The 25,737-nt window shown below is 39.6% G+C and overlaps 1 protein-coding gene across 1 annotated transcript; it reads right to left on the bottom strand.

Moving 5' to 3' along the window:
• Positions 1-1,998: 1,998 nt before the first annotated feature.
• LOC104373051 (solute carrier family 22 member 15-like) lies at positions 1,999-25,661 on the bottom strand. Its single transcript, XM_086616640.1, has 11 exons — positions 25,572-25,661; positions 23,482-23,628; positions 19,556-19,688; positions 18,747-18,911; positions 17,002-17,131; positions 15,070-15,291; positions 13,084-13,224; positions 11,231-11,316; positions 6,903-7,011; positions 2,679-2,751; positions 1,999-2,166 (listed from the first exon to the last, which is right to left on the bottom strand). Exons 1-11 carry the CDS (start codon positions 25,659-25,661, stop codon positions 1,999-2,001), a joined length of 1,464 nt encoding a protein of 487 aa, XP_086472766.1.
• Positions 25,662-25,737: the final 76 nt, after the last annotated feature.

Genomic DNA, 25,737 nt, shown 5'->3' with positions numbered 1-25,737 from the left:
CAATCTTTTCCTATCAGATGCATTAGATAAAGGGTCAAAAATCAAAATGATACAAGTATTCTTTAAAAACCCTGAGTAAACATCCTACAAAAGGCAGCACTCGTAATACAGATGTTAAATATTTCTTTTTAATAACAAAATTGTGTTGGCCATCAAAAAACTGTAACATTTGTGACGCATCTATTCCAATGTAAACGTATTAACTGTTAATCAAACACACACAAACACTTTCACAGGAAGAATTTCCAATTCGCATGTGAAATGTATTGGATTACATATATTATACAATATATGATTCATGTTCAATAATTTCTAGTTCCACATGTATAGCTAGAACTTCATAACCTTTGTCTAAAAGGTTACTCATCCTCTTCTTTAAATGCACCTCTTAAAGGCCTGACATCATTTTTCCAATATATTATTTTTAACTTCACATATCTTTTCATGTACAACTGTATTAAAAAATTACTTCCTCCCACAATAAAATCCATTTATTCTCCTTTCAGATCTCCTGTTCACGTTTCTTATACTACACATACTAAGGCCAACAAACCATAAAAATCTTTGGTCTCTTCACGTTGTGAGGTATACCTTAATTTAGAGGCAAAAAACCTTGTAGAGAAAATCAGCATATACAGGATGCCGTTACTTTTCACGATAACAGCTTGCCTGAATATGTAAGGCCATCTAAATTTTAAATTATATACATCACTTCAATTACAACATTATAGCTTTATCTGAAGCTAGCAATTACGTTTTGTAAAATAAATTAGGACTTCATTTTAAGAAGCCGTAGAGAAGTCCAAACATGCAAAGTATGCTTTAAGTCATTAAATTAATGCACACATTTGTCACCTCTTTTCTCACAAGCTTTGATTAATTTCTTCCATCTTCTCAACTTGCCTCCACATAGAACTGTTCAACGTGCTACAAACAGCATGATACACAAGTCCTCCAACGTTTCCAGTGAGATACATAGAGCAAGACTCTGCCCTTCAACTGTTACAGCACCTTCTCAATAGAGGCTTCATTTTCCAGCACAGACAGGCCTTCTGAAGCTTAAGTGTTTTCTTCTAAGTGGTTTGCCTGTCAGACAGAAGAAAAACAATTATTGTAAAAACATTCACATCTTATTTTTTCTTGTCTGTTTTACATATATTGGTCTTCTTTTTCCCCATTATAACTGAATGCAGTATTACTATGTATTAGGCATAAAAAGAAAGCATAATAGAGTGTGTAGTATGATTCAACTGATTAAGTACAATAATTGCCAGATAATTAACAAGCTAGCATACGAAGGAAAACACAAGAAAAACATATTCTTTTATACCTACACTAAGCCTGCTTAGTTCTAAGCTAACAATTCCTTTCTTATAGGAATTATTTTTTCCTCCCTCTTTTAAAACTAATTCTTCTGGGAAACCATTACCAGACTTAAGGGATATACTTCACATTTTCTATTCTATTACCTGTTGAAACAAACAAAACTTATTTCCCACTTCTAAAGTTTTATTGAGCACATATCAACAACAGGAAAACATTTTAAATGGCTCTAACTCAGGAGAGTAACGAAGGATAAAACACTTCCTCAGATATATATTAATTTTACATCATGTTCTACTACAAAACATGACAAAAAGGTACAACCCAATAAATTAATAATAAGGCTAGTTGTTTTACTGTAAAAGCACAGTAATGTCACTGAGTGTACTGTCCCCGATTATTTTAGACTGTCTTTCTACAATTTGTTTTCCTTTAAGGAAACAAAATACTATTCCTTTACATATAATTTAATCCATACAAGTGAAACCTGCTAACCTTTTTGTCTTTAAGAGCCCAACGAAGAATAAATTTAATCTCCACTGAATGTGAGAGAAAGATGGCTTTAAGAACTGCATGTACACATTCATTCATGCACAATCCGAGCGATACACACTAAATCATGACATGCATAAGATAGAGGGGAAAATAAGGCAAAGCGACAGTAAAAACACAAATTTACTTTGCCTCTTCATTTCTAAGCACTTGGTATTTGGGACTCTGAAGATCATCAATGCTCTCAGCAATTGGCTTATCTAGTGTTTCTGGCAGGAGGAGAGTCAGGAATCCCGCTGACAGTCCACTGATTCCAAACACCACGAACGGTACAGAAGGACTAAGAGATTTCTAAAATTAAAAATCCATAATAAAAACCCAGCATTGTTTCCAGCTCTTAAAATATATGATCCATATGAACTGCAGTCAAAACCAAAAGATTACAACTTTTCACTCCAGCAATTTGTGCTATTATCCACATTCTGGTAGAACAAAGAAACCAAATAAATGTCATTTCACAGGAGCAGCTTCATCTGAAAACTTTGTTTACATGCCTAAAAACTCTGATACTAAGTTAGCCTTGGCATTACCAAATGCATTATATGACAATCATTTCACTAACAAATTAAATATTAACACAACGCAGAACATTAGTTGATTTCCAAAAAGGATAAAACACAAGTATTCTTAAACACTGTGTTCATTAGTTCTTGAAATCCAATGAACGTTATTTAATTTTTCATAAACCCAAAATTTTTTCCAAGAATATAAGCATATATGGTACCAAAAAAAAAAATCAGCAAAGTGCTTTTGAGAGAATTACATAAATCTGAGTTACACAAAAAAGTAGAAAATAATCTTACCATAGATGGTACAAATGGAGCCAAAATGCCTCCAAATCTGCAAGACATGGAACAGACACCCAAGCCAGCATTTCTGTTTCAAACAAAGGATGAAAGATTTTCAGTTTCAGAATACACAACTGAATTGTGCATGAGCATGTAGTGACACTGTCAGAATCAACTTATAGGGTTTTTTTAAAGCTATCAATAGTATTTATTTAAAAAAAGAAAAAAGTTTTTAAAGACTTCCAGTTACTCCAAGATTTTCTACAACCAGCTGCTAGAAAGGCAAATCACCCCCTTTCAAACCCTAACAAAAGCACTCTGCTGTGCAATCCTTCACAAAAGTCTGAACAAAGAGAGGTTTTCCAACCTGCCACGTAGGGCAGAATAATCGAACATCCCTGTGCTTGATAAGGAACGATTTCAAAATTTGGCAGGATCTTCAGACAGAAGAACCCAAACATTATCTCCAGCTCAGGCCATTGGCAGCAGCCTCTTTTGCCCCCTCAGGTTGTACATATGAAAAGTCAGTGCTTACCTCCAAAGAGGAAATAACTATTTGCCAGTGTGAAGCTTGAAAACATCTGGCCAGATGTGTCACTAGAGGGGTCACTCAATTCTGTGCTCCCTTCAAACTTCAGACAAGTTTAAAACAGTCATTTAGACTGTGATAATCAAAGCATGGCTTAGAACAGCAGGATCCTCTTCAAAGATTCTCTTCCAAGAAAGTTACAAAAATTCCCAAAGTTTTTCATTTCCCAGTCAAACGCCAACATCTTCCATCTCTGTATCGCTCCTAAATATAGTATTTTACAGCCCCTTCAGAGACTGACATTGGCACCAGTCATCAGTGAGAGAGCAAGAATCAGCTCATGGTGCCTGTTCTCCTCCCTGTCTCAGTTGCTTCCTCTCATTCATCATCATCCTCAGTTACACCACTGGGCTGGGCCACTCCCGCTCACCTCGTTTCCCTTTCCTCCTCCAACGACAGGAAGACAGTGACAGGATTAAAGATGACAAGCAGAGAGGTGACACGGGTCGCTAGTATACCAGAACCACCCACCTCCACGTCCCTTCCTAATGGCCCTCTGCACAAGTTAAGGGAAACAGATGATGGAAGGAGCTGATGAGAAGCCAGTGACTTTGGTGTAAAAATAAAACAAAGCAACCTATTCTCTCAGCAGATCATCTTGTGAAAAGGAAAAGAGCAACCCACACTTCCTCACATGGAGGCCACGTCAACTCAAACCCCGTAAGACAAGGCCTGTCGACGAAATGCCTAAATGGATGAGAGATCCCAGTCCATGCATGAACAATTCATTCAGAAGCATCCTTCCCCCAGACCCTAAGCCTGTTGATATCCAGAGGTTTGCTGGCTTCCTTCTCTCCTCTGAGCAGGAGTGGATCCCAAACACAAATCATTTAACTTGAATTCCAATGCAAAATGAAAGTCATTTTCAAAAGTCTTTACAACAGAATTAATCCAGAATTCAACCATTTGGGTTACGCAGAAAAATGTCACGGTATCCAAGAGGAAAAACACGTTATTGCCCAAGAACTGTAAGTATTCTTGAGGCACTGCTTTGCCAATAGCTGACCACCCACTGGTACCATCTTACAGCCCTGCACAGATGCAAAAACTTGTCCGCTTTTGCAGTGCCAACCAGGCACTGTTGGCTGTCAGACTGCACTAATGCTCACCAAGGATTGTTGTTGAACAGAAGGAATTATGGAGGGCTTCTTGCAGAGAAAGCCAGAGATCAAAAGGGTATTTTTAAGAAGTAAAAACTTACCTACCACCACTGACATAAGTGCAAATACAATAGCTTCCCCGATGTGAAAATAAGCAAATAAGTTTTCCATTGGACAAATAAGTCCCATGGCCTCACTCTGATTCCACCCACCCCATTCAAGGATGCCATCATTTCCCAACCATTTTCTCATGAAAAAAAATCAGTTTGTTTTTACATATATATTACTAGAGCTATGAAGACATTTTGTTTCTGAAGACAACCTTCCTTTTTGTCCAAAATGCAACAGAAGTGATGGTTTCTATTTTTAACTTCTTTGTTCCCCAGCAGGTATTTTAAAGACACATCAAAAAGGAAAAAAGCCCAAAGCATGTACACACTTTCCAGCTTGCAGCACCTCCCCAGTTCTAGTCAGAGGCATTTGTCATCCCTCCGTGTACCTACTAACTTCAAAAAAAAATGCCTAACAGTCCTCACGCTTAAAGTAGGTTTAAATAAGGAGCAGTAATTCTGAAGATATCTTATTTTTCTGCAAAACATCCCATCAGAAAAAAAAGAAAAAAATAAAAAAGAAATTAACAAGAAAGAGTTTATTCCACCTTCCCCCACAATGTGTGTGGCTAAGCTCGGCTGCCAGAGTAAGGCCAGGCTCACCAGGCAGCTTTGCCTGGACCACCAGATGGTGCTGATGGTCTGCGGGAAATTAAACGCCGGCCCATCGCTGCTTTTCTTGCATAAACCGTAATATTCACAATTAAAGTACCAGAGAGATCTCAAACATATTTTTAAACGTATAAATTGTCACGTGAGCAATTGCTGTATGGTCCAACCTAACGGTTTGCCATACTATCAAACAGGAGTGGTCTAAGAAAGTTGCAAATTTTTTAAACTTTCTTCTTGCATTTTCTCTACTGGCAGTCTGTATCTTTGACACAAAGTTACTTTTTTTGCCAGAACATTAGTGCAGATTCTCAAATGAAGCAGCACTTTACTTGATTAATTTGGTTTTTAAATCTTCCTGATCCCAAACACTTAGTTTCAAACACACAGAGACGCTACTGTGATTCCTGCTAGGTGTGAGTGGTCACATACTTGGCACCAAACATCAGTGGCACTTAAGGAGATGGCGCAATGTGAAAACACAGTGAAACAAGCAAAAGCTTAGAAATTGAAGCATTTTCAGATTTAATTCTCTTGATTATCAACTCCCAAAAAGCAGAGGAGAGGAGGAAAACAAAAAGTAAGAAAACACCCACTTGGAAAAAAAAGTCTTAAAGAATACAGAAATTTGGACTGGGCGAATGTAAACAAAGCCCTACATCCAATTTCAGTGTGTGTGCTTGGGACTTGCGCACTAAACCTCAACCTGTGCCAAGAATCACAAGCTCAGTATCTATAAACAGTCAATCCACCTCCACCCTCACAAGTGTGCAAAAGCTGCATTCACAGTCTGGCTTTTGTGCCTCTGCACCATATGGTAACTTGTGAACCTCAAAAGAAAAGGAAAAAAAGCCAATCGAAGGAGTCACCCACGGTTTTCCCCCCACCCACCAAAGCCCTCAATGTCCTGGAATCAAGCGATTTCAGTCACCACCCGAACTACCTCTGTGGTGCTACAGGGTGCATCTACCAGCCTTCCTACTCTGTGCCAGCTTTCAAACTTTCCTACTCTCTCTAAAGAGGGCTCAATTTTTGCAGTAGTTTCGTAGTCACTGTTCTTCAGCAACTAGTGCAATACAGCTCAAATTCCAAACACGTACTTAGAGTACCATTCAAAAAAGTCACGTGGAACCAAGATAGGGATAAGAACAAGACTGTGTGGTTACTATATTGTCCTATCTCAGGTTTATCCTGGGACACAGGAGAGTTCTCCCCAACTCTTTGTGATGTCTCTATGAAAAATAAACTAAGGTTTTAGCCCGTTTGTTCATGAATTAAATGGTGTAAAGCAAATTACTGTCATACAGAAACTATTAAAATTAGTTGCATTATGAATACTTAATCAAATAAAGATACAGAAAAGCACTTATTTTTCAGCAGGCAAACATTCATCATTGTACGGAAAAATACACAGAAAAACTGTAAATAGCCCTTGCTGCATAGTCTATATTTATGATGAAGTTAGCATATACTTCCATCACATCACATTACGTTTGGTTTTGCAGCCTATAATTTTACTCTCAAAAAAATCAAGAGTAGAAATGAGAAATACAGCACCTCGCATTGCAGTGTAAGAAGTTGGTTTTCATATTCTTAACCTGGATTCCAAGCTAGAGGAAGCTGCCACAAACAGCCAGGGAAAGTGCATCGGCGCAAAACCTGCGACTAATAGAAGCCCTTTCAAGCCCTGGCAAGTTGCCTTAATTCCAGAAAGAACTCATGTTGGTACTTCAGGTAACAATAATTACAGACAAATATTAAAGCACACCAGCAGTCAGTATCGCTGCACCTGAGAAGTGCTTTCCTTCGCCCAGAAGCTCTGCTAAATTACCTCAGCACCGTCGGGTATAGTTCAGACGTATAAATATACACGATGTTGAACGCGGCGCTGACCATCATTTTTCCACACAAAGCTAACAATGTGGGACTGAGCAGCAGACCTTTCAGGAAAGAGAAAATAAGTTGTAAGCATAAACAGTCTGTTTTCTTACCCTTTTTACACAATGTTGAAAACATCCAGTCCTCTTTAAGAGACTGGCGCGTAAAAATGTTTCATCTGTGTGTTTTTAAGCTACCAGCACAAAAGCAGTTATGTCAGTTCTTCTCAATCATTCTAAGAGCATAAAAATAGACAGTAAAATTATATTTAGGACCAAGAAAGTCTGCCCTATTTTGGGGGGGCACATGTAAAACTATCAAGAGCTCTGGAAGGAAGGGATAACACTTCCAGCTCTGCAGCCAGAGTATCTAACCAGGTAACTATCTTTTGACAAGCGCAGACAATACGACCTCTCCTCAACTAATTTATTAGATTAAAATCATAAAACTTGATTCCCTTCAGCAGCTTATTTGCTCCCAAAGGACACCTTGCTGGGACTTGAAATGCAGCAGCTCTGTAATTGGAAAGAACAGATGCTAATGCAGCCCAGTTTACTAATAGACAGTCTTTAGTTGGCTAAACTGGAGTGTGATTCTTGTAAAGGCCAAAAGAAACCTGGCTTTCGTTATCCCGATTTTGGATATGGTTATGTTTGCACCACCCATTTTAATAAAAAGAGAATTTAGTATATTTTTTTAAGCATGAAGTAAGAACAAATGCTCTGATTAGCTGTTTTTCAGGTTCTCTTCCTCAGCACCGACTTCAGCATGTTTCAGTTTGGATCAAACGATGGTGATTAAGTAATGGGAAAGTCTGATTGCTTCTCAATTGCTTTAATTTTGCCCTCGAAAATCTGCAGTTCCATTTGTCTGATCAAATCACATTCTATTTCAGCTGAAGCAGAAATTCATTTGTACTTAAACCAAAACCAAGAAGCTTGATTTAATTTCTTTAAGCATGATGCATTTTTGCAGTTATTTTTGTAATTCACACAAAACAGATGCAACATTTTCATCCCAGCTCTCCTTTTGCTCAGTAAGAACTGGAATATTACATACAGTTGCCAGATGCAGAGGTGTGAACCTGGTCCTCTGAGCCTTGCTGGGTGCCGTCAGAAACCTGGGATATCCTTTTTTTTTTTTCCATCAACCAAACATGAAGCAATGAAGAAGAGATTTGTAATTCTACAATGTGTTTTAAAACTTGCTGGTTTTCTCCCAGGGAGCCTTAAACTGAACAATGCATATCCACATACTAAAAATTTAACATTAGTGCACTTAGGAAGATTTGGTCTTAACTAGCAGAACAGAAGAAAGAGTCTGTCTAGACAGAGAAATTAGCACTCAGAAGCTCAGGAGAGAATTTGAATAGCACTCTCTTCTCCAGGTTCCCTCCATCAGGGGAGGATGAAGGCTGGGCACGTGGGGAATTACTCTGGGATTAGAAGCAGAATGGAAATTCACTGCACATCAGCTTCCTTGTGTCAGCAAATCCAGACACAGTTGTTATATTTTCCTCAGAGTCCTGGAACATATTTTTAGCAAGTCTTGCAGAACAACCCGTTATTTTCTTTACAGATATAAAACATAATGCCATTAAGCAGGAACGCACTTTTTCCTATGAGGATTCTGGTGAGCATTCCTAGGTCATTCACTAGGTCCGTGCAGCCAAGCATGTCCGTGCAGCACCTTTTGACATTTCTGATCTATTTTGTCTAACACCCTTTCACCTGAATGCCCAAGTGGCAATGGGTATGCACACAGTTCCGTCTGAAACAGTACAGTCAGGGCAACCGTCTCTAATTTTGGTAAAAGGCAAAAGTTCTAAGTTCTTACTAAATTCATGCATTGAAGTTTTATTGATAAGAAATCATCTTCCATTAATTGATCTTTCAAATTTAAAGTAGTAAAAGGGAGGAAAATGGTAACAAACAGTGCTGATGTTTAAGAGCTTCTAGAACAGGAGCTAGAAGTTTTGATGCCATCATTATCATTCAGAGTCTCATTAGCAGTGCCATGATGTAGATTCACTTTCTGGCTGTCATTGTCCTAAGTAAAAGTTCACTTAAACAGTACTTTTGAAACTAAAGAAGTCTTTAAATTTACTTCAGAAAAAATACACACCAAGAAAGGTTAGTTCTCAACAAAAGCAAACACCTAACATGAAAAAAAGCTGAGACAAACGATTTAAAGATCAGTGAATTTTCTATCCTTCAGAGGAAACCATATCAATGAAACTCACAAAAAGTTCCATGTGTTCAGCACAAGGAGATAAATCTAAATGACATTTTAAATCCAGTTACTCCTAGACTAGAAGTCTCCTAGCATAAAGCAGACAAAAAACGCAGAAGATGTCTTTGTGCTTTACAGCTCCTTGTGAAATAAAAGATTACAGCTCCATTCCCTCTCCACTGCCACTCTCCCTCACCATCTTCCAATCTGATGCTCACAAACTAACTGACAAGTTGTGAGTGATAAGCAAAGAGGGAGCTGAGGGATATATCAGCTTTTACTTAACCATCAAGAGATTTTTAGTCTCAAATTCAGTGCACATCTTCAATAACTGAAATGTTCTTGGCTCATTCCACAGGGGAGATGACTTGGATCAGATTCTCATTCACAAGTAAGCAGAGTTATTTAGAAATCGAGCGAAGGTTACAGACACGAGACACAAGTGCCCAATATCTCATTAAAATCTTAAATCCCTTGTAATAAAAATCAAGGCTCTTGTCAATCACACTGAAGAACGCAGACTTAAGCAAACGAAAGAAGTGTTCTCCTTAGTAACAGGAGGGTCAGATTAGAGGTGCAACAACTCTCATTTCATCCAGCGAAATGACTCTTCTTCATCATGCTTGGAGATCCATTTCTTTCTACTTAAGTGACACAGATCACTCTGGGCCAAGAACCAGCTTTACTCTTGCCACAGAGGATAGTAAGACATTTTAATGGGATTAAAGTCAACTCAACTGGAAAAGGCAGAAGAATTCCTTAAGTTTAGCAACTCTTCAGGAATTATTACCCTATTCTGATTAGTCACTACTGCTTTTCTTCCATTTTGTTTTAAAATACATTAGAAGAAGCAGAAAGAGCAAATTTGTTGGAACAAAGGAAGAAACAGTCTCAATAAAGAGAGCAACAAAACGTCCAAAGACTTGAATTAACAAAAGCATGGCAAAAAGGATTACAGGACATTTTCTCTCTCTCCGTTTTTCTTCCCGAGACTTTTCTGAGATCAATTTGAAACGGATGCCGGACAGCATTTGTAACTGTTAAACACAACCTATAGAAGGCTAACTTGTAATCACATCCCTGGTGCCCCTGGGTCAAAACATTGTTAAACCTAAGACATTTATACTGAAGCAATATTAAGAAAAATACAAGCAGAGAGCAGCCACTTCTATTTCTTAGTGTCGTATAGATCTAAGTTTCCAGTAGCTAAAATAAATACTGTACTCCAAAGGGAAAGTGAAAATATAAAACCAAACATATGTGAACATACGACAAAGTTAGAGAAACCACATCTTTTGACATGAGAAATATACTTGGTGATACTCCACTGTTACCATGAACTGTCCTCACAACCACCTAGTGCAGCAATACGCAGCATGACAGCGAGAAAGGCAGCAAGCTTCTTGCACTCCCTATGGTTTCCATATTAAAGTTCTGACTTCCATTTCTAATTTTCAAGTATAAAATGATTTTTTTTAAGCTTTTTAGTGTTTTGGCATTTTTGTTGGTTTTTTTGTTTGTTTGTTTTGGTTTCGGTTGTCTTTTTTGTGTGTTTTGTTTTTTAAATAATGAATTACACTTCTAATTCAGGAAATTCTCAGTTCTTATTTCTATAAATATTAGAGGTCCCCAAAACAAAAGTAAAATTAAGCTTGGCATCTCACACTGTCAAGATCCAGTCAAACTAACATACACTGCACTGCAGTCTGGCTATTAAATCTAGTATTTTAAGGTGAACTGCTTAATAGCGATAAGCTTAAGCATTTAAGAGGGAATGTGGTACTTGCTCTGACCTTTAAAGAGCCAAAGGCTTCAAGTCAGATAAACTTAGTCAATTAGCAGAGTCAAATTACACTAGCAAGAAGCTAAAAGCTACATAGACAAGAACGTGGCTCCCTGACCAGCCCCAGAAGAATGAGAGAGAAAGAGAGGTATAAATGGATAGCACTTTAGGCCCTGATATACTTGGCCACAAAATACTCAATAAATTCTTTTATCAGCTTTCATCCAAATTAACAAACATCTACTTTACCAGCAGTACATACTTACCAGCATTTGTTGGCACAAACATGGTAAATATACAGGCAAATCCTGCAAACATCAGAAAACATGTCATAGTTTTACGTCTTCCAGACCTAGAAGGAAAAGAGCACCCGGGTAAAGATGGAAACAAAGTTCTTGAGTATTTTTTGAATTTGTCTGCAAAATACCAACTACAGCACACAGCAGCATTAATAACAGTTACAAATCTATTGTACCCTGGTAAATGCTTTCAAATCTTGCATAGTTCTGTACACATAAGTCCTTCCACAAAAGCTTTTCTATTTCTAGCCAAGTTCTGATTTTTAAGCTATTGAATTTGTAACCTTGAGAAGAATCCACCTATTTCAGCAACAAGAACTAACAGAATTTTCTTCTTCTCTGTACTGAGCAAGGCAATAGGCCCCATCACCAAAGGGTATTACAGTGCATACACACAAAAATCAAATTAATATTGGTCAAGAAAATGTAATTCTAAAGCTTCTTAATCTGTATTTCTCTTTTACAACTTTGAATAAATATATGCAGCTACGACGCACAGTGAAGTTATTTTGTATGCCTTTCTGTCTAATAGCATACACAGAAATAAGCAAAGGCTTCTTCTACTCCTTAGTGTTTTAAAATGAAAGAGAAGACAATAGGATATAAAATCACCAGCCCATCTGCACATCCGCCATACTTAAATTTTTCATAATTATCTGCAAAGGACTAAACACAAAGATATCCTCAGTAGCAGTTTGCAGGTGTGTAGGAATATTATACATGCTTGTTACTTCATGAACTCTCGCAGCTATTTCTAACTACTACCCCATACTGCTATCTATAACTTACACAACACTTAGGTTTAAAATCTTCTAAATCTTTTTGCAACAACAAAAAAGCTGTATTTTAAGGATACTGCTCACTAAAACCAAATGAAAACAGAGCAGCTGGCTTGTCACATTTGTTTTTGCAGTAAGCACCTAAAACTACATATATCCTTACTTCAGGGGGGGAAATAAGCTTGTAAAACAAATTGTAAATTTCATATGACAGCGGGGAAACAAATATGTAGAAAAGGACTTGCGCAGTTTGTGGTTTAAATGCATGTCCTTGCCTTAGGTTTTCTAGGCTCGGGGTGAAGGATGGTTTGTTTTGCTTTTTAGCTTGACCAAGCTGACAGCTTTTTACTGCCCAAGAAACCCAAAAGGTGACATCCTCACCTGACTGAAGAAAATGGGATTTTTGCCCCTGACCTCAGTGAGATCAAGCTATCACTACAAAGATACTCAAACTGAAAGTCAGATGAAACCCTGAGTAGCTCTGAGTTGCCAAACAGTTCAGCCTTTGGAAATAAGTACCCACATAAAGGATGGCTGCCATATCGACCGAAAAGTATGAGAACACCAGATGTCAATCATTCATGCCTTAATGCAAACTGAATGGTTCTTACTTTAAAGTTCTCTTTGAAAAGTTTAAGTAAAAATAAACACTGCTGAAAACCGCTTTCAATTGCAATTGGCAGGCAGTACAAAATTAAGACATTTTGAATAAAGTGTGTAAGAGATAAATATAAGCTATAGACACTTAAATTACCAAGCTACTCAGATTTTTTTCCATAAAGATTAATCTTTTTTAGTAACATTAATCATGGAAAAACTCATGTCTTGAATAATTCAAAGATGAACAAAACCAAAAAAGGTAAGAGGTAGAAAATCAAGTCCCATTTCTGTATCAACTGCGGAAACCCCTGGAGCAGACTAAATCCCCACAGAATCAACTGTTTTAGAAGAACAGTAAAGTAACTTCTTGAAAAATATGTTAATATTTTTTTAGGCTATCTACAAATATATGCAGAAAACTAGGAAGTAAGTTTTTCTTACCAGGATTTCTCAATGAAAAACATGCAGAGAGGAAATGCTGGAACTTCTACAAGACCAGAAAGAGCCACATTTAAATACAGATTTCCTTTTAATTCACCAGCATTTAAAGTTAGTCCATAGTACACAAAGCTGCAGACATACCTAAAAATAACCACGTAAGTTATATTACTAACATAGCTAAGTCCTTCGGACTAAGAAAGTATTTAAAGGGTAAATTATGCCAAGTTATGGATTAGCTATATTGAGTTACATGCTAGGAAGATAACTCTTATTTCCCCCCAAAGGGAAAAAGGGCAAAGAGAATAGTTCCTATTTAATTAAACAACAGGGCAAAGAGAATAGTTCCTATTTAATTAAACAAAAGTAACTTCTTCAAAGAAAACATGCTGATATATATGCCTAACTTCCAGAATTTTCTATTACCTTGGGCTTTTTTCCCCAAGTTATTTAGCAAACCTAATAAGCTTAACTGTAACCAGATGATACTTGACTGTTGCAAAGCAATCCCATAAAAGAAAACAATATGTACGCCCACTGTTTAAGACATAGTGTCTTCCTCAAACCTAGGGAAGGCTTCCCCAACAACCCTATTACCATTTTCCTTGAAAATAACTAAGCCCCCACAATCCTGCCCCATAAAAAATGTTGGGTGGAAAGGCCACCAAATATCACACAAAGACATTTTGCCTGTTCCCTAATTGTTACCTTACTGTCCAAGCAGTCTGGACCAAGTGATGCAGGGCAGGAAAAGAAAGGAAGGTTTTGCCCAATACAGGGAGAAGTATGTCCTCTGCCAGTCACAGCTGAGGGTGGTGTCTGAAGGCTCCTGAGCAACGGCACAAGGAGTTGGGTGACAACCGCTGTGACACTACTCCAGCAGCTCTGTGCACTGCATCTTAAACAGGGTTTGAGACAGTGGAAAACAGTGCTGTGACCTCCTCTTCCAGAAGCTAAGAATCCCTTTGTGTATCCCTTTGTGTATTTTCTCATCACCATAAGTACTGACATTTACCTACCAGCAACTTAAGAGCCTATGATGCTTCTGGAAAGGTCCTACTTGGCAAAGATGTTCCTGTCTCATCTCCTGTGTCCTGCACATCCCTGCTTAACCCACACATCAAACTATGGAGATGTTCAAAACCCACCTGGATGTGTTCTTGTCTGATCTAATCTAGGTGGTCCTGCTCAGGCAGGGGGATTGGACTAGATGATCCTTTGAGGTCCCTTCCAATCCCTGACATTCTGTGATTCTGTGATACTGATTTTTCCTCACCTACATCCTACAATCGTCTCTAATGACATTGAACTTTAAAAGGGAAAAACGTGTTCTTGGCATTTTGGAAAAGAGCTTTTCCTCCAACAGGTATTAGCTCAAGCCAATTTGCAACAGCTGCTGCTTTAACAACCAACCCAACACCCTCCCAACCCCAGGGGTTCCCCCAGCACTGCCATTTATTGCCAATACATTATGTTACATCCTTCTGCACTTCGAGGTGATTTTTTTTTTCCTAGTTGCACCACTTTTCAAGACAGCACCTAACATAAACCTATGCAATCTGCATTTCATCTTGCCCACGGTTTTCCTCCACTAAACCTGTGTAATGTGCTTTCGGGCTCCTAACACTGATTCTTGCTCCAGATTTCTATCCTTGTCTAATCCATGTGGTCCTTTTCTTCCTAAGACTGGTTCGAATACATGTCCTCTCAGTCATTTCTGCTTCCGCCTCCCATTTCACTCAATGTAAATAGTAGGTTCTCACCAGATTTTTTCTTAGTAGGTTTTGAAGTACTTTCTAAGTAACACACTGAAAATAAAATGCAACAGTAATAATAATGAAACATCAACTTTACCACACATCATTTTAGATTACTATTGTCTGCCATCATTAACCGACAAATTCACGATTTAGTTAAAAGGATGAAAATCTTCATCATTTCCTCATGTCTGACTCATTCACAGCATCTCAGCATCTTGTTGTTACTTACCAGATGTACATCAGTATGACGGTTCGCCACCGAAGGACTGGGTGTTTCACTAAGTTTAGGATACCAGGTGCTGATTCATCCTTTCTCAAAGTTTCTGCACTTGGTTTTAATTTTAGATTAAATCTCTCTTTTCCATTACCAAGGGCAATATATTGCAACACACATTCAGCTTCTGCTGTTTTCCCTTGGGAATACAGCCATCGTGGCGATTCTGGGAGCATACTAAGAGGAAAGAAGAGAAAAAAATCAATGACAACAAGTTTATTGCTATGAAAAAAAATCGCTGAAGTCAATCTTTTCATTTTGCAAATCAACACTTTCAAAAAGGTACCAACACAAAATTCAGAAAAAAGCATTCTAGTTGCACTGTTCTGCACATTAAATTCCACATACTCCAATAATAAGACAGTTGACCTTACGGAACGATTGTTGGAGATGCTTGGCAAAGTACCCAGTCATGGGAGAGGAGTTTAAATCGAAATCTTGACTTCTGCTGAATTGACTTCTGAGGAAACGCTACACTAGCATTATCCAGTAAGCATCTCAAATCACAATTACCTGAAAAGCCTAATCAAAACCTAAACAAAACTTTGTTTTCACAAAGTTTACTTCAAGCTTCCCCATTACGGGAAGGACTCTGAGTTGGAGTGGGGAGAAGAGGAAAAAAACCTTACTGGAGAATTACTTGTCAGGCTCCAGTACCAGCTCATTGCTACCCGCCTAAGTTTGAAATCTCTTATTCTCAAGTATAATCAGAACATCCTTGCTTACCACAACTTCAGTTCATTATTCCTACTTTTTTCAGGCTGTAAAGTGTGCTGCTGCTTTTAAACGAGCCATAAAATAAAGAGCAGAAAATGTTTAACTGAATCTTTATTTTCTCTGGTACTCTTAACAGAAATACACATCCTACAATCTTTCGTTACTTCAGAGGATCACAGTATTTTTAGTGTTTGGGGGAAGTAATCCTATTTCCATCAGAAACAGAACACCACAGAGGAAAACATATTATGCAGAACTTATTTCCTCAGCCCAGAGGCTTTGTTTTCCTTGACTAAAAGAGGAGGGGGTTATTTTTGGTGTATTCTTTACCAGAACTTGTTTGAAGACCAGATCTATCTAAAAACATAATTGAAATAAAAAACAGAAGAGTTTTTTTATCTATGGTGCATGCTAGGCATTCCCTGTATTACTGTGTAGCCAACCTACTACGCTATTTCTTTTATTTCTTCTACAGCTCTACCTAGTGATCAGAAGTGTACATGGTATAACAACTCAGGCCAGACAAAGCCAGCGCTTTTAATTCCTTAAGCATTGATGCATTTTATAATCATTTTTATGATAATGTCCATATAGGAATTCTAAAGAGAAGCACCCAAGTACAATAGTTCTAGGAAGACACACAAGGGACCTCAAAAGCAAGGAGATACACAGCATATCATGCTAAAAAGGCAATTCCAAGTGCTCTCGCTTATTTCCCTTCGCATGCGTCTCACGAAAAAACACTTTCAAATCCCGCTAGGATCACTTCCAAAACTCCTCAAGTGCTGAAGCCCTTCCTTGGCAGAAGGCAGTGCTCCTGGCTGACACTCCAGCTCCCAGCCCAGATCTGGCAGGCCTTCCCTTCCCCAAGCAGATTTGTAATCGAGTTTTATTGGACAGCTGGCACACAGCTGCTCTTTGCAACGCTGGCCACCACAACTGCAACAGCATGCAGAAACACAGGCTTGTCTTCTGCGCAACCCTGACCTTCTGCTTCATCTAAAAGTGCTTCTTCCTTCACAACATGATTTTTCTCCTGCTCGGTTCTCAAAGCCATACAGAAAATAGTCATGCTCTTTCATACCACTCTCTTGAATGATGACAAGAAAAAATAACTGTTAAATCACTGTGTGCTTTTTCTTATCATTGTAATGCACATGAATCACTTACAAAGAAAGGAGGAGGAAGATGACTCCTGGAGTATTCGATACCAAGGCAAGGTAGCGCCATTCTCTCACACAGTAACCCAGTAACGCATAAACAGCAATGCCAACTGCAAATGTCAAATTAGTTAGCGAACCTGAAAATACAAGGCCAAAAAAGTGACTACAGAAGCCAGTGGCAAGAGAAAACAAAAAATTAAGCAGAAGCCTGAAATTCCTAGCCTGTGATATACTTAAATAAAATAACAAAAAAATCCTTGCAGTATCTTTACATCACTTTGTGAACCAGCTGGCTTAAGTATATTGTGCAATTCCAATAGGGGGTAGGGGGGTTCACTGTTCAAAAACGAAGAGCGGTTCATAGGAGAGAGCAAGAAGTGAACAGGAACCTACAGACTAAAAAGAAAACCTGAGGACAGGAAGGGGAAGTGCTAAGAATGATTTATTTAGGTCTATTAAGGTAATCTTGAATAGAGGTGGCAGGCTGGAACAGAAGCTGGAAGGAAGCCATAAAAATACAAGGACTGAGCTCAGTATAAAAACAGCTGCAAGCCAGAGGTATATTACAGCAGACTTCCGATGCGCAAGCATAAATAAAAGTCTTAAAAATATGGGGTCAACTTGAACTCCAAAAGCCTAACAAATTCTCTACAGACTAACACAGGAGATATTGTACTGACCCAGAAACTCTCAGCTATTGCCCACACAGCCTAGCTCCCAGACAACACCTAGGAGAGCTTCTTTAACACTGCTGAGTTGCGTCCAGCAGCTCCCTTCGCCTTCCTTCAGCCCCTGATCGGTTGTTCTGCACCTCTTTATCAACAGCTGAGCAGAAAATAGAATAAAGCACCTAGAAGCGACAGGCAGCAGGAAACGGGCTGTCTCTTCGGTCCATTGGGAGGCTGGCCCTGCAGGGAGAAAGGCTGGGAAGAGCAGAGATAGGCAACACGGCAAGGGGAAGGAGGGGTGGGGAAGAGAGAGGGCATGAGTCAAAAAAGTGAACCCAAGAGAAGAAGAAAATTCAGTATTGAAAAAAAAAGGGAAAGCTGTAACTACAGAACAACTGTCTCATACATCCCCAGGTGTCCAGAGAAGAAACAAGAAAAACAGTAAAATGAGATAACTGAAGAAACAAGAGAGAAACATGCTCCAGCCACAGCAAATCAGCATTTGGATCAGGATTTTACCCATGTTACACTAGGCAAAAGGCTGTTAAAGTCTGAGCTACTCCAGCTTTACAACAGATTGATGTGCAGGCAGTAAATTCGTCTTAAGTCTTGGCAGTGACATACCAAACAGGACACTTAAAAATACTGGATGGTCAGCACGTTCAGCAGTGGAAAAAACAGTATCCAGGCACTAAGCCACTTTGTGGTACAGGGAAACTTCAAAGAACACTTTCAAGAACACCTTCCCAAGATACCATAAAGCATTGTTCCGAAGTTGGCAGGATCTGCCAAAATATACTTTTGGTTTTTAAAATGTAATACAGTGCACAAATTGGGATGTTTCAGGAACTAATGTACCCATTTTAAAACCTCTGTTTTCCTGTTTATCAAACTCAATCCCATCTTCCTTATTCAGGCATCTTTTCTACACAAGTTAGAACTTGAATAAATCACATCACATTGATTTGACTTATGTTACAAACTGACTTTACTTGGTACAAATGTAAGAATATAAAACGTAAGGTATTGATAGTCAGAACAGTATGTGGCACAGTAATAATGATTAAATATTCCCAAATCCCACCTGTAAATGACCAAAATGATTTTCCTACATATTCTTGGGTTAGGACAAAAGACACAAGAGCCATTCCACCATTCACAATTCCAGCGAAAAACCGTGACACTGCAAATATGTCATAATTTGGAGCTAATGCTGTGACATATCCCAAGATGACATCAAAAAATAGACCTGCAGAGAAAGAATAAAATGTAATTAGTAATTCAATGCTATGCAGCTTGAACTCAGAAGAAAGGCAGGGAGCACAGTCAGTTACTGACTGTAAGGAGTAGCCTATAGTACTCTTGTCTCTAATCTCTCACATTTGGCTTTCCAAGGTCACACCATACGAAAATTACAATCATCTTCAAGTCACCCACTTGAGGTCTGCAATGCCAAAGGTTATGTTTCCTCGAGATAATGTTATCACTAAACCAAAAGACCCTGTGGTTGCAAACGCAGTTGGAAAACAAAACACCAGGACACGAGTTACCCATTCAACAGATTTTTAGGCTCCCTCAGCCCCTCTCTTCCAAAAAAGCAAATTATTTTTATTGGAGAAAATATGGTAAGGCAAATGTGTGGAACACTGTCCTCAAATAGCGATAGTCATAGCAAAACCAGGTTATTTTTCATCTCCCATTGATATTCCAGTGACCACTATGCTGCCCAGTACACCCATACTAAGAATCCTAGAGCTGCTCCACTCTGAGTGAAAGGCTTACACGCACCACTGACTCCGTAACTTTGACACAGCAGGGTGGCCCACGGCCAGAAGTGAAAGAGATGTTGTTACCCATACAGAATGCTTAAGAAAAACCTTTCAACAATCTTACCCGAGATATACATTGGTTTCCTGCCCAGTTTATCTGACAACGGGCCAAACGTGATATTTCCAATAAGCAATCCAGCAAAAAATAGGGACGATGCAAGGCTCACTTTGTAGGCCTCTTGTTCGACTAGGCACCACTGTCAAAAAAAGAATCTCCTTATTGTTAGAAATATTAACACCAGGTTGCTACCTTCCTCAAAGATAATAAAAATCTATCAAAATTATTCTCTCGCCCTTTTCCACTTCTTGCTTTATAATCCAATTAAAGTTTCGTTCAAAGTTTGATGGGTAAGCCAACAGTAGTCCTAGTTTTTTCCTAACAGACTCTCACATCTCCACTTTCTCTCCCCCAAGAAATTTCATTATAACATATAAGCTTTCAACTTGAGAAGTATAATTAATTGCACTCCAATTCACAAGCTTTGACAAGGCAACTTACGAAGTTATTAAAACAAGGAAAGTCTGAATTGTTAACACCTTAGCCATTTCAACATCGAACAAGCTTAGCTATTTCAATGAACAGGTAACAAAAATCATCCATTAGTAAGACTAAAGCACGTTGACTTTTGCAGTACATACAGAGTTAACACTGTGCAGCTACGCTTCCTCAACCACGAGTGATCCCTGGTGCCCTTCCTCCTTGTACACACATTGAGTTGTTGAGGAGAAGCAGGAAGGGATTATGGAAAGGGGTCCTTCTTTTATAAAAACCTCTAAGACCTACTCATTAACTACTCATCAGTAGTTTAGTATCTTAAGTGTACATGCATTTATAATCAAACAGAATTTAGAAGCAAACGATGGGTTTATTTCTAAAAATGTACTTTCTACATCACCCAAAAGCTAAACTGAAGCAGCATAATCAAAAATTGTCAGAAGATAAGAAAATGAACTGATAGCTGGTTGAAATCAGAAACAAACCTATACTGTGTCCTGACTGGGCAAGGCACAGAGACAGCTTGTGCAGGCCCCCAGTACCAACAAGGAGAATTCACACAGAAACACACTACGAGATTACAAACATCGCTGACATCATGAGCTTGGCAAAGAACGGCCATTAGAAAACCCTAAGTGATCTTCCAGGAAAATAATTTAACTAATTCAATGCAAAGCTTTAGCCAAATAAATATTTCTTTGTTATTTGAGTATTTCAAATAATTCCCAGTGTATTTACTCAAAAATTTACTCTCACAACCTGGATAAGTGTCATGCTGACTTTTTAAATGACACGTGCAGTATGTCTTTTGGGGAAAGGAAGGAGGATCGTAATCCTATTTGCTTTTTTAAAGCAGGTGGTTTTGGTTGTTTTTTTTTTTTTAAAAAAAAAAAGCACCTAATGGAAGAACCCCATGACCAAAATCCAATACAGCATACTAGGACTTGAGCCCCGAAGTATTTGCCTTGAATTAATACAGATTCCCAAATAATATTAGGAATTTCCTGAAACTTTTAATTACAGTAATCTCAAGAAACATATGCTTTTACTCAATCTGAACTCACATAGTGGCAAAGTACAGAGCAAGCAGGACTCCATCCATCCCATAACCCACCAGTTACCCGTGCTCTATGTATCCAGCAGCCTGCTAGACACAGGTTGCAGGAGCAGGACAAGATTTAACATGTTCAGAGGACGGCTTCTTTAGTCCAATGCACCCAGTGTTCCAGCACTTCAGAGCTTTGGGGGACTTTTGGATACCCTGGGAAGGTAAAACCCCTGTGCAGCAGCAGTTGCGATTGGTTTCTACTGTACTCTAGTGGGTAGTAGATTCTACCCTGTTACACTACATAAAGATGTAGCCCCAAAACTTATAGTTTCTTAACTTTCTGAGGAGACTTAAACAATGAAATATTCCTGGGCACGAATCCTCAGGAAACTTCAAGTATAAAAATATCACAGCATGTGCTCTCCAAGGTACAGAGCACTGCTGGCATAAGCACTCCACAGCATAGAGACTTCAAATTCCCAGTTCTTGTCTGCACTGCGTTTCAGGCTGATACAAGAAACAAACAACTTTATGCTCCTGGATATGGCTGTAAAAATCAACATCTCAAAGGTAAAGGACTGTTTCTACACCAAATGTAAGACATGCCTGAACTCACCTTCCTAAGCATCATTGGTTGTTAAATAAAACAGAGGACTGAGTTGATGCCAGACCAAGAAGCAATTCTAACAACTGTATTCTCCATGAGCCAAGCCTGAGCTATTACTTATGAAGTCTTTGTTATGCCAAATTAAATTACAATTATTAGTTCTTGAAGCAGAACTGCAGAGCTGCTCTGAAGTTTTGTTGAGCTCCAGAGCAGAACAGTGCCCCTGCCAAACTAGGCCAGAACTGAAAAGTCTTTTCAGTTTAAGCTCCATCAACAAAACAATTGAAAACTTCACGAAAGCAGCTTCCTCTCCCAGGACAGAACAAGAGAAAAGATTACTTTTGCAAACTGTTACTTGTGCTGCTTAGTGTGTCACTGGAAGATGCTCGTATTTTAACAAGTCTGATCTAATAACCTGGGAAGAACATAACTTTTAAAAGAATGTGTTTATCTACATCATTTGCACAAAAGGAACTTGTTAAATATTTGTCAAGATTAGCTGTAGCTTGCCAACAAAAACGTTGCCAACTTTTTTATCACTAAAACAGACATCCTCTCAGCTCTTTAAAACCACATGGCAGTGTGATTTAGTTACTAGTCCGCAAGCATACAGCAAAACATTGGCCAGCATCTAAAGACTCCATGAAAAGACTCTTAAAAACATATTTTTTTTAATCTCATAATAAAGGTACTGAAATGAATGGAAACATAAATTTGTTTTGATGAGTCTTGAGAATTACTAAATATTATGGAAATAGAGACACTGACTTCTACATTTAAAAACACAGTATTAGTTAAAATTTGCTGATTTTGGATTATAAATTAAGCACTACCCCATATCACACATCCTGCTGAGAGCCTGAAACCAAAGAGTGATCTTGGAAAACAGACTAATCAAAAAAATCTGTTTCTGACAAAGGATATGATCCAATATTGCATCATTCCTTCTTATGTCTAGTCACTACTTTTCTCCAAGAGAAACATTACACAGTCACATTTGGGATAATGGGAAGCAAAAATCTGGCACCAGCTACACCAAGTGCTAACCTGTCTTATACAAGTTTACTGACAACTGCTCCAAGAATTCCAATCAGCAGGGCTCTGACAGTTCACACTACAAGCCAAGCCACCCACACAGGCTTGTTTCTGGCACTGGCAGCAATGCTTAGGTCACTGGCACTTGCCTGAGTGATTGTAGCCCAGGGACCAGCAAAAAACAAACGCAGCCTTTTGCATGGAATCCACAAGGCATGAGGACGAAGGATCAGGCTTCTGACCCTCTCAGCAAACATCAATCTGTTCTATCTCCCGCTCTCACCACGTGTCAAAATACCCAGATGTGCGGTGCATCAGTGATGTTTTCATACTAGTTATAATCTTTCTCTTCTGTGAGAAACTAATGCAACTCATAGTAAAGCTGATGTGCACAGCAGATTGTGCAGACACAACAAATTGAACCTTCTCTTCGTGGAAGACAGATATTAGGAGTGTATCCTAAATTCCAGAGTTACATGAGCATTTGTTCATTCTTCATGATTAATGACTTTCTAAAATATCTGAAGGTGAAGAAAACTGAAAACAAAATAAATAAAGTTGAACTTAAACTAATAAATATTAAGTTTACACTAGAAAAGCTAAACTAATAATTTAATCATATACTTTCAGGTTTAAAAAAAAATAGTAAAATAAAAAGCCAAATGGGTGGGTTCCAGTAACTTTTAATAGCATAAGCAAAACATTACACTAAGCCCTGCTCAGCTTTTACGAGTGCCATGTCCTGCGCTAGTGGCATAAATCCCAAGAAGAGAAGAAACAGTTAGGCATGACCGAAGTACTTGCCTCGGTTACTATAGATGTGAAGTTGTCTGCAAAACGGATATGCTTGGCAAGGTCAGCTCTGCTCACCAGAATTCCTTCTTGGTCTATACGATAGTCGGGCACAGCTCCCACAAGCACAATAAGCATCGACTGACAGGCCACGTACACCTTCAAATAAGACACAATCATTTACCCTAAACAACCCCAAGGAGACCTGATAGAATACTGTAAGCTTTTCATTAAACTTACAATTAACAATTTCCCTTTACCCAGCATCACAAACAAAATGCAATCATTGTACTGTGTTTAAATCCCCAGATGCGATTGTTGAGGCAGTCTGGAGCAGCAGGTACCACCCCAGAGATACTGGTGCACTTCCAGTGAAAGCTTCACCTCGTCACCTTCCTTCCTGTTGCAAAGTTGTTCAGTTTGTTCTTGCTGCTTTGTAGCCAGGCATAGGAAAGGAAAACATTAAGAACGTCATCAGAGTTTGATAGCTGAGATCTAACTCTTAGACCAAGATTATTATTTTTATTTGAAAAATATTTTACTTACTATACTCAAAGAATACAACCTGTAGTGACAACTCAAAAAAGGAAAAAAAATAAGCTAAGACTATATTCTTAAAAGTCTCTGCTTGTTCTTTCCACTGCAGAGACCAAAACCTTAACCTGATCATTAGGAAAACTAGAATGTGCAGGAATAAGAAAGATTTTCATCAAGAAACCCTCATGAGAATATTTATTCATCAATATGGGCTTCAACATGTTTTGAATACCTTCTTGTGTTTTGCATGTGATTTATTTTTTTCTTAACTTAAAATAACATTATCCTTAAGCATATCCAAGCATTAGTGATTTTCAGCACGTTATTGATGGAAAAGTTTTGAATTTAGAATAGCTCCCATCATTGGGCCACAAGTCTTTGGGAGGTGGATTTGGTTGGACCTTGGTTTAACGTGCCATTTTATCCTGTGCTTACTTTGAACGTTCTTGCAGGAACAAGTTATAAACAAAACCCTACAATCAGCACAATCTCTCTCCCTCCCAACAGTGTTTTAATTCAAAATGCGGAACTGCACTAGCAGGAGGAAGCCTGTGACGGAGAAACAAAGAAAGTGAAACAGATAAATGTTTGCATGCAGGGGTGTGGACGCTATTTAAAGACAGCACAGCACCCTGCACACCACTTTTCACAAGTTACTAAAAAAAACACCATACACCAAAAAAACTAAAAACCCACACACCAAAAAAAAAACCACACAGTTGCTGTGGTTATGGACTCCATTTCCTTCCACTCAGTAGAAGCTTAAAAGGCACTCTTCAAAAGTGGAAGATGCACATAGAGTAAGGAAAACAGATCATAAATTTGGAAAATTTAAGCACATAAGACAGCACCGAGGTGAGAACGAGGTTCACAAAGTAACTTGCAAAAAGAACAAAACCCACGAAATGCTCTTTGAAAAGCCCGTGAAACAGCGGGGGCCTGAGAGGATGTTTGCCCCAGAAATGCTGGGGGAGGGTTACTTTGGCATCCTCCGCGACAGTTACCACCTCGAGCACCAACTGCTGAGCACAAGGACAAGGCGCCGGGGCCAGGACGAGCGAGGTGGAAGGTGCTGAGAGGCGGAGGAGCGGGGCGAGCAGGACCCCTGGCTCCCCCCCCGGCCTACAGCCCGGCTCTCGCTGTGCCACGTCTCCCAGAAGGATGCCCGAGCATCCTGCCCCGCCCGGCGGGGCGGGCTGTGCCTCGCAACGCCGTCCCGCTGCCGGGCAGGGCAGCAAGCAGGTCCCGCCGAAGGCGCACGGGCATCCCGGCGAACACGGGCAAGGGCAGAGTGCGTGCCCAGGGGCAGCCCCGTGCCGGGAGGCACACTCCGGCCCCCCGGCTCTCCCTCCGCTCCCAGCCCATCCCGCCGCCGCGCTGCCCGCCCTCCCCGGGATGCCGCCCGCGCTGCCGCGGGCCGGGGAACGGATTAAAAAACCAAAACCAACCAAAACAATCCCAAACTAACCAAAACCAGAAAAACACGGAAGAGCGAGACCGCCGTCCGCAGCGGAGCGGCTCGCACGGGCACCGCTCCGCCGCCGCCCCGGCCCGGCGCCCCTCACCTGCAGCAGCACCAGGAAGGCGGTGAGGCGCCGCTGCCCGCCGCCGAACTCCCCCGCCGCCCCGAAGGCCTCCTCCAGCCCCACCGCCATGGCCCGCCCGCCGCCGCGCCCGGCAGAGCTGAGCGGGCGCCCCGGCCCGGCCCCGCCCCGCCCGCCGCCTCCCCCC

This window comes from Tauraco erythrolophus, chromosome 9 (genome assembly GCF_009769465.1).
Source record: "Tauraco erythrolophus isolate bTauEry1 chromosome 9, bTauEry1.pri, whole genome shotgun sequence".
NCBI lineage: Eukaryota > Metazoa > Chordata > Aves > Musophagiformes > Musophagidae > Tauraco > Tauraco erythrolophus.
The sequence above is the reverse complement of the archived record's forward strand: the minus strand, read 5'-3'. Positions and strand labels throughout refer to the sequence as shown.

What these genes read in the sequence shown, in the direction of transcription:
- LOC104373051 (XM_086616640.1), bottom strand. Translation starts at nt 25,661, where the DNA reads ATGGCGGTGGGGCTGGAGGAGGCCTTCGGGGCGGCGGGGGAGTTCGGC. An exon ending in GAAACCAATGTATATCTCGG is followed by an intron (nt 18,912 to 19,555) that starts GTAAGATTGTTG and finishes CTTTCTCTGCAG; the next exon opens with GTCTATTTTTTGATGTCATC. An exon ending in CTATACCCGACGGTGCTGAG is followed by an intron (nt 2,752 to 6,902) that starts GTAATTTAGCAG and finishes TGTTTGAAACAG; the next exon opens with AAATGCTGGCTTGGGTGTCT.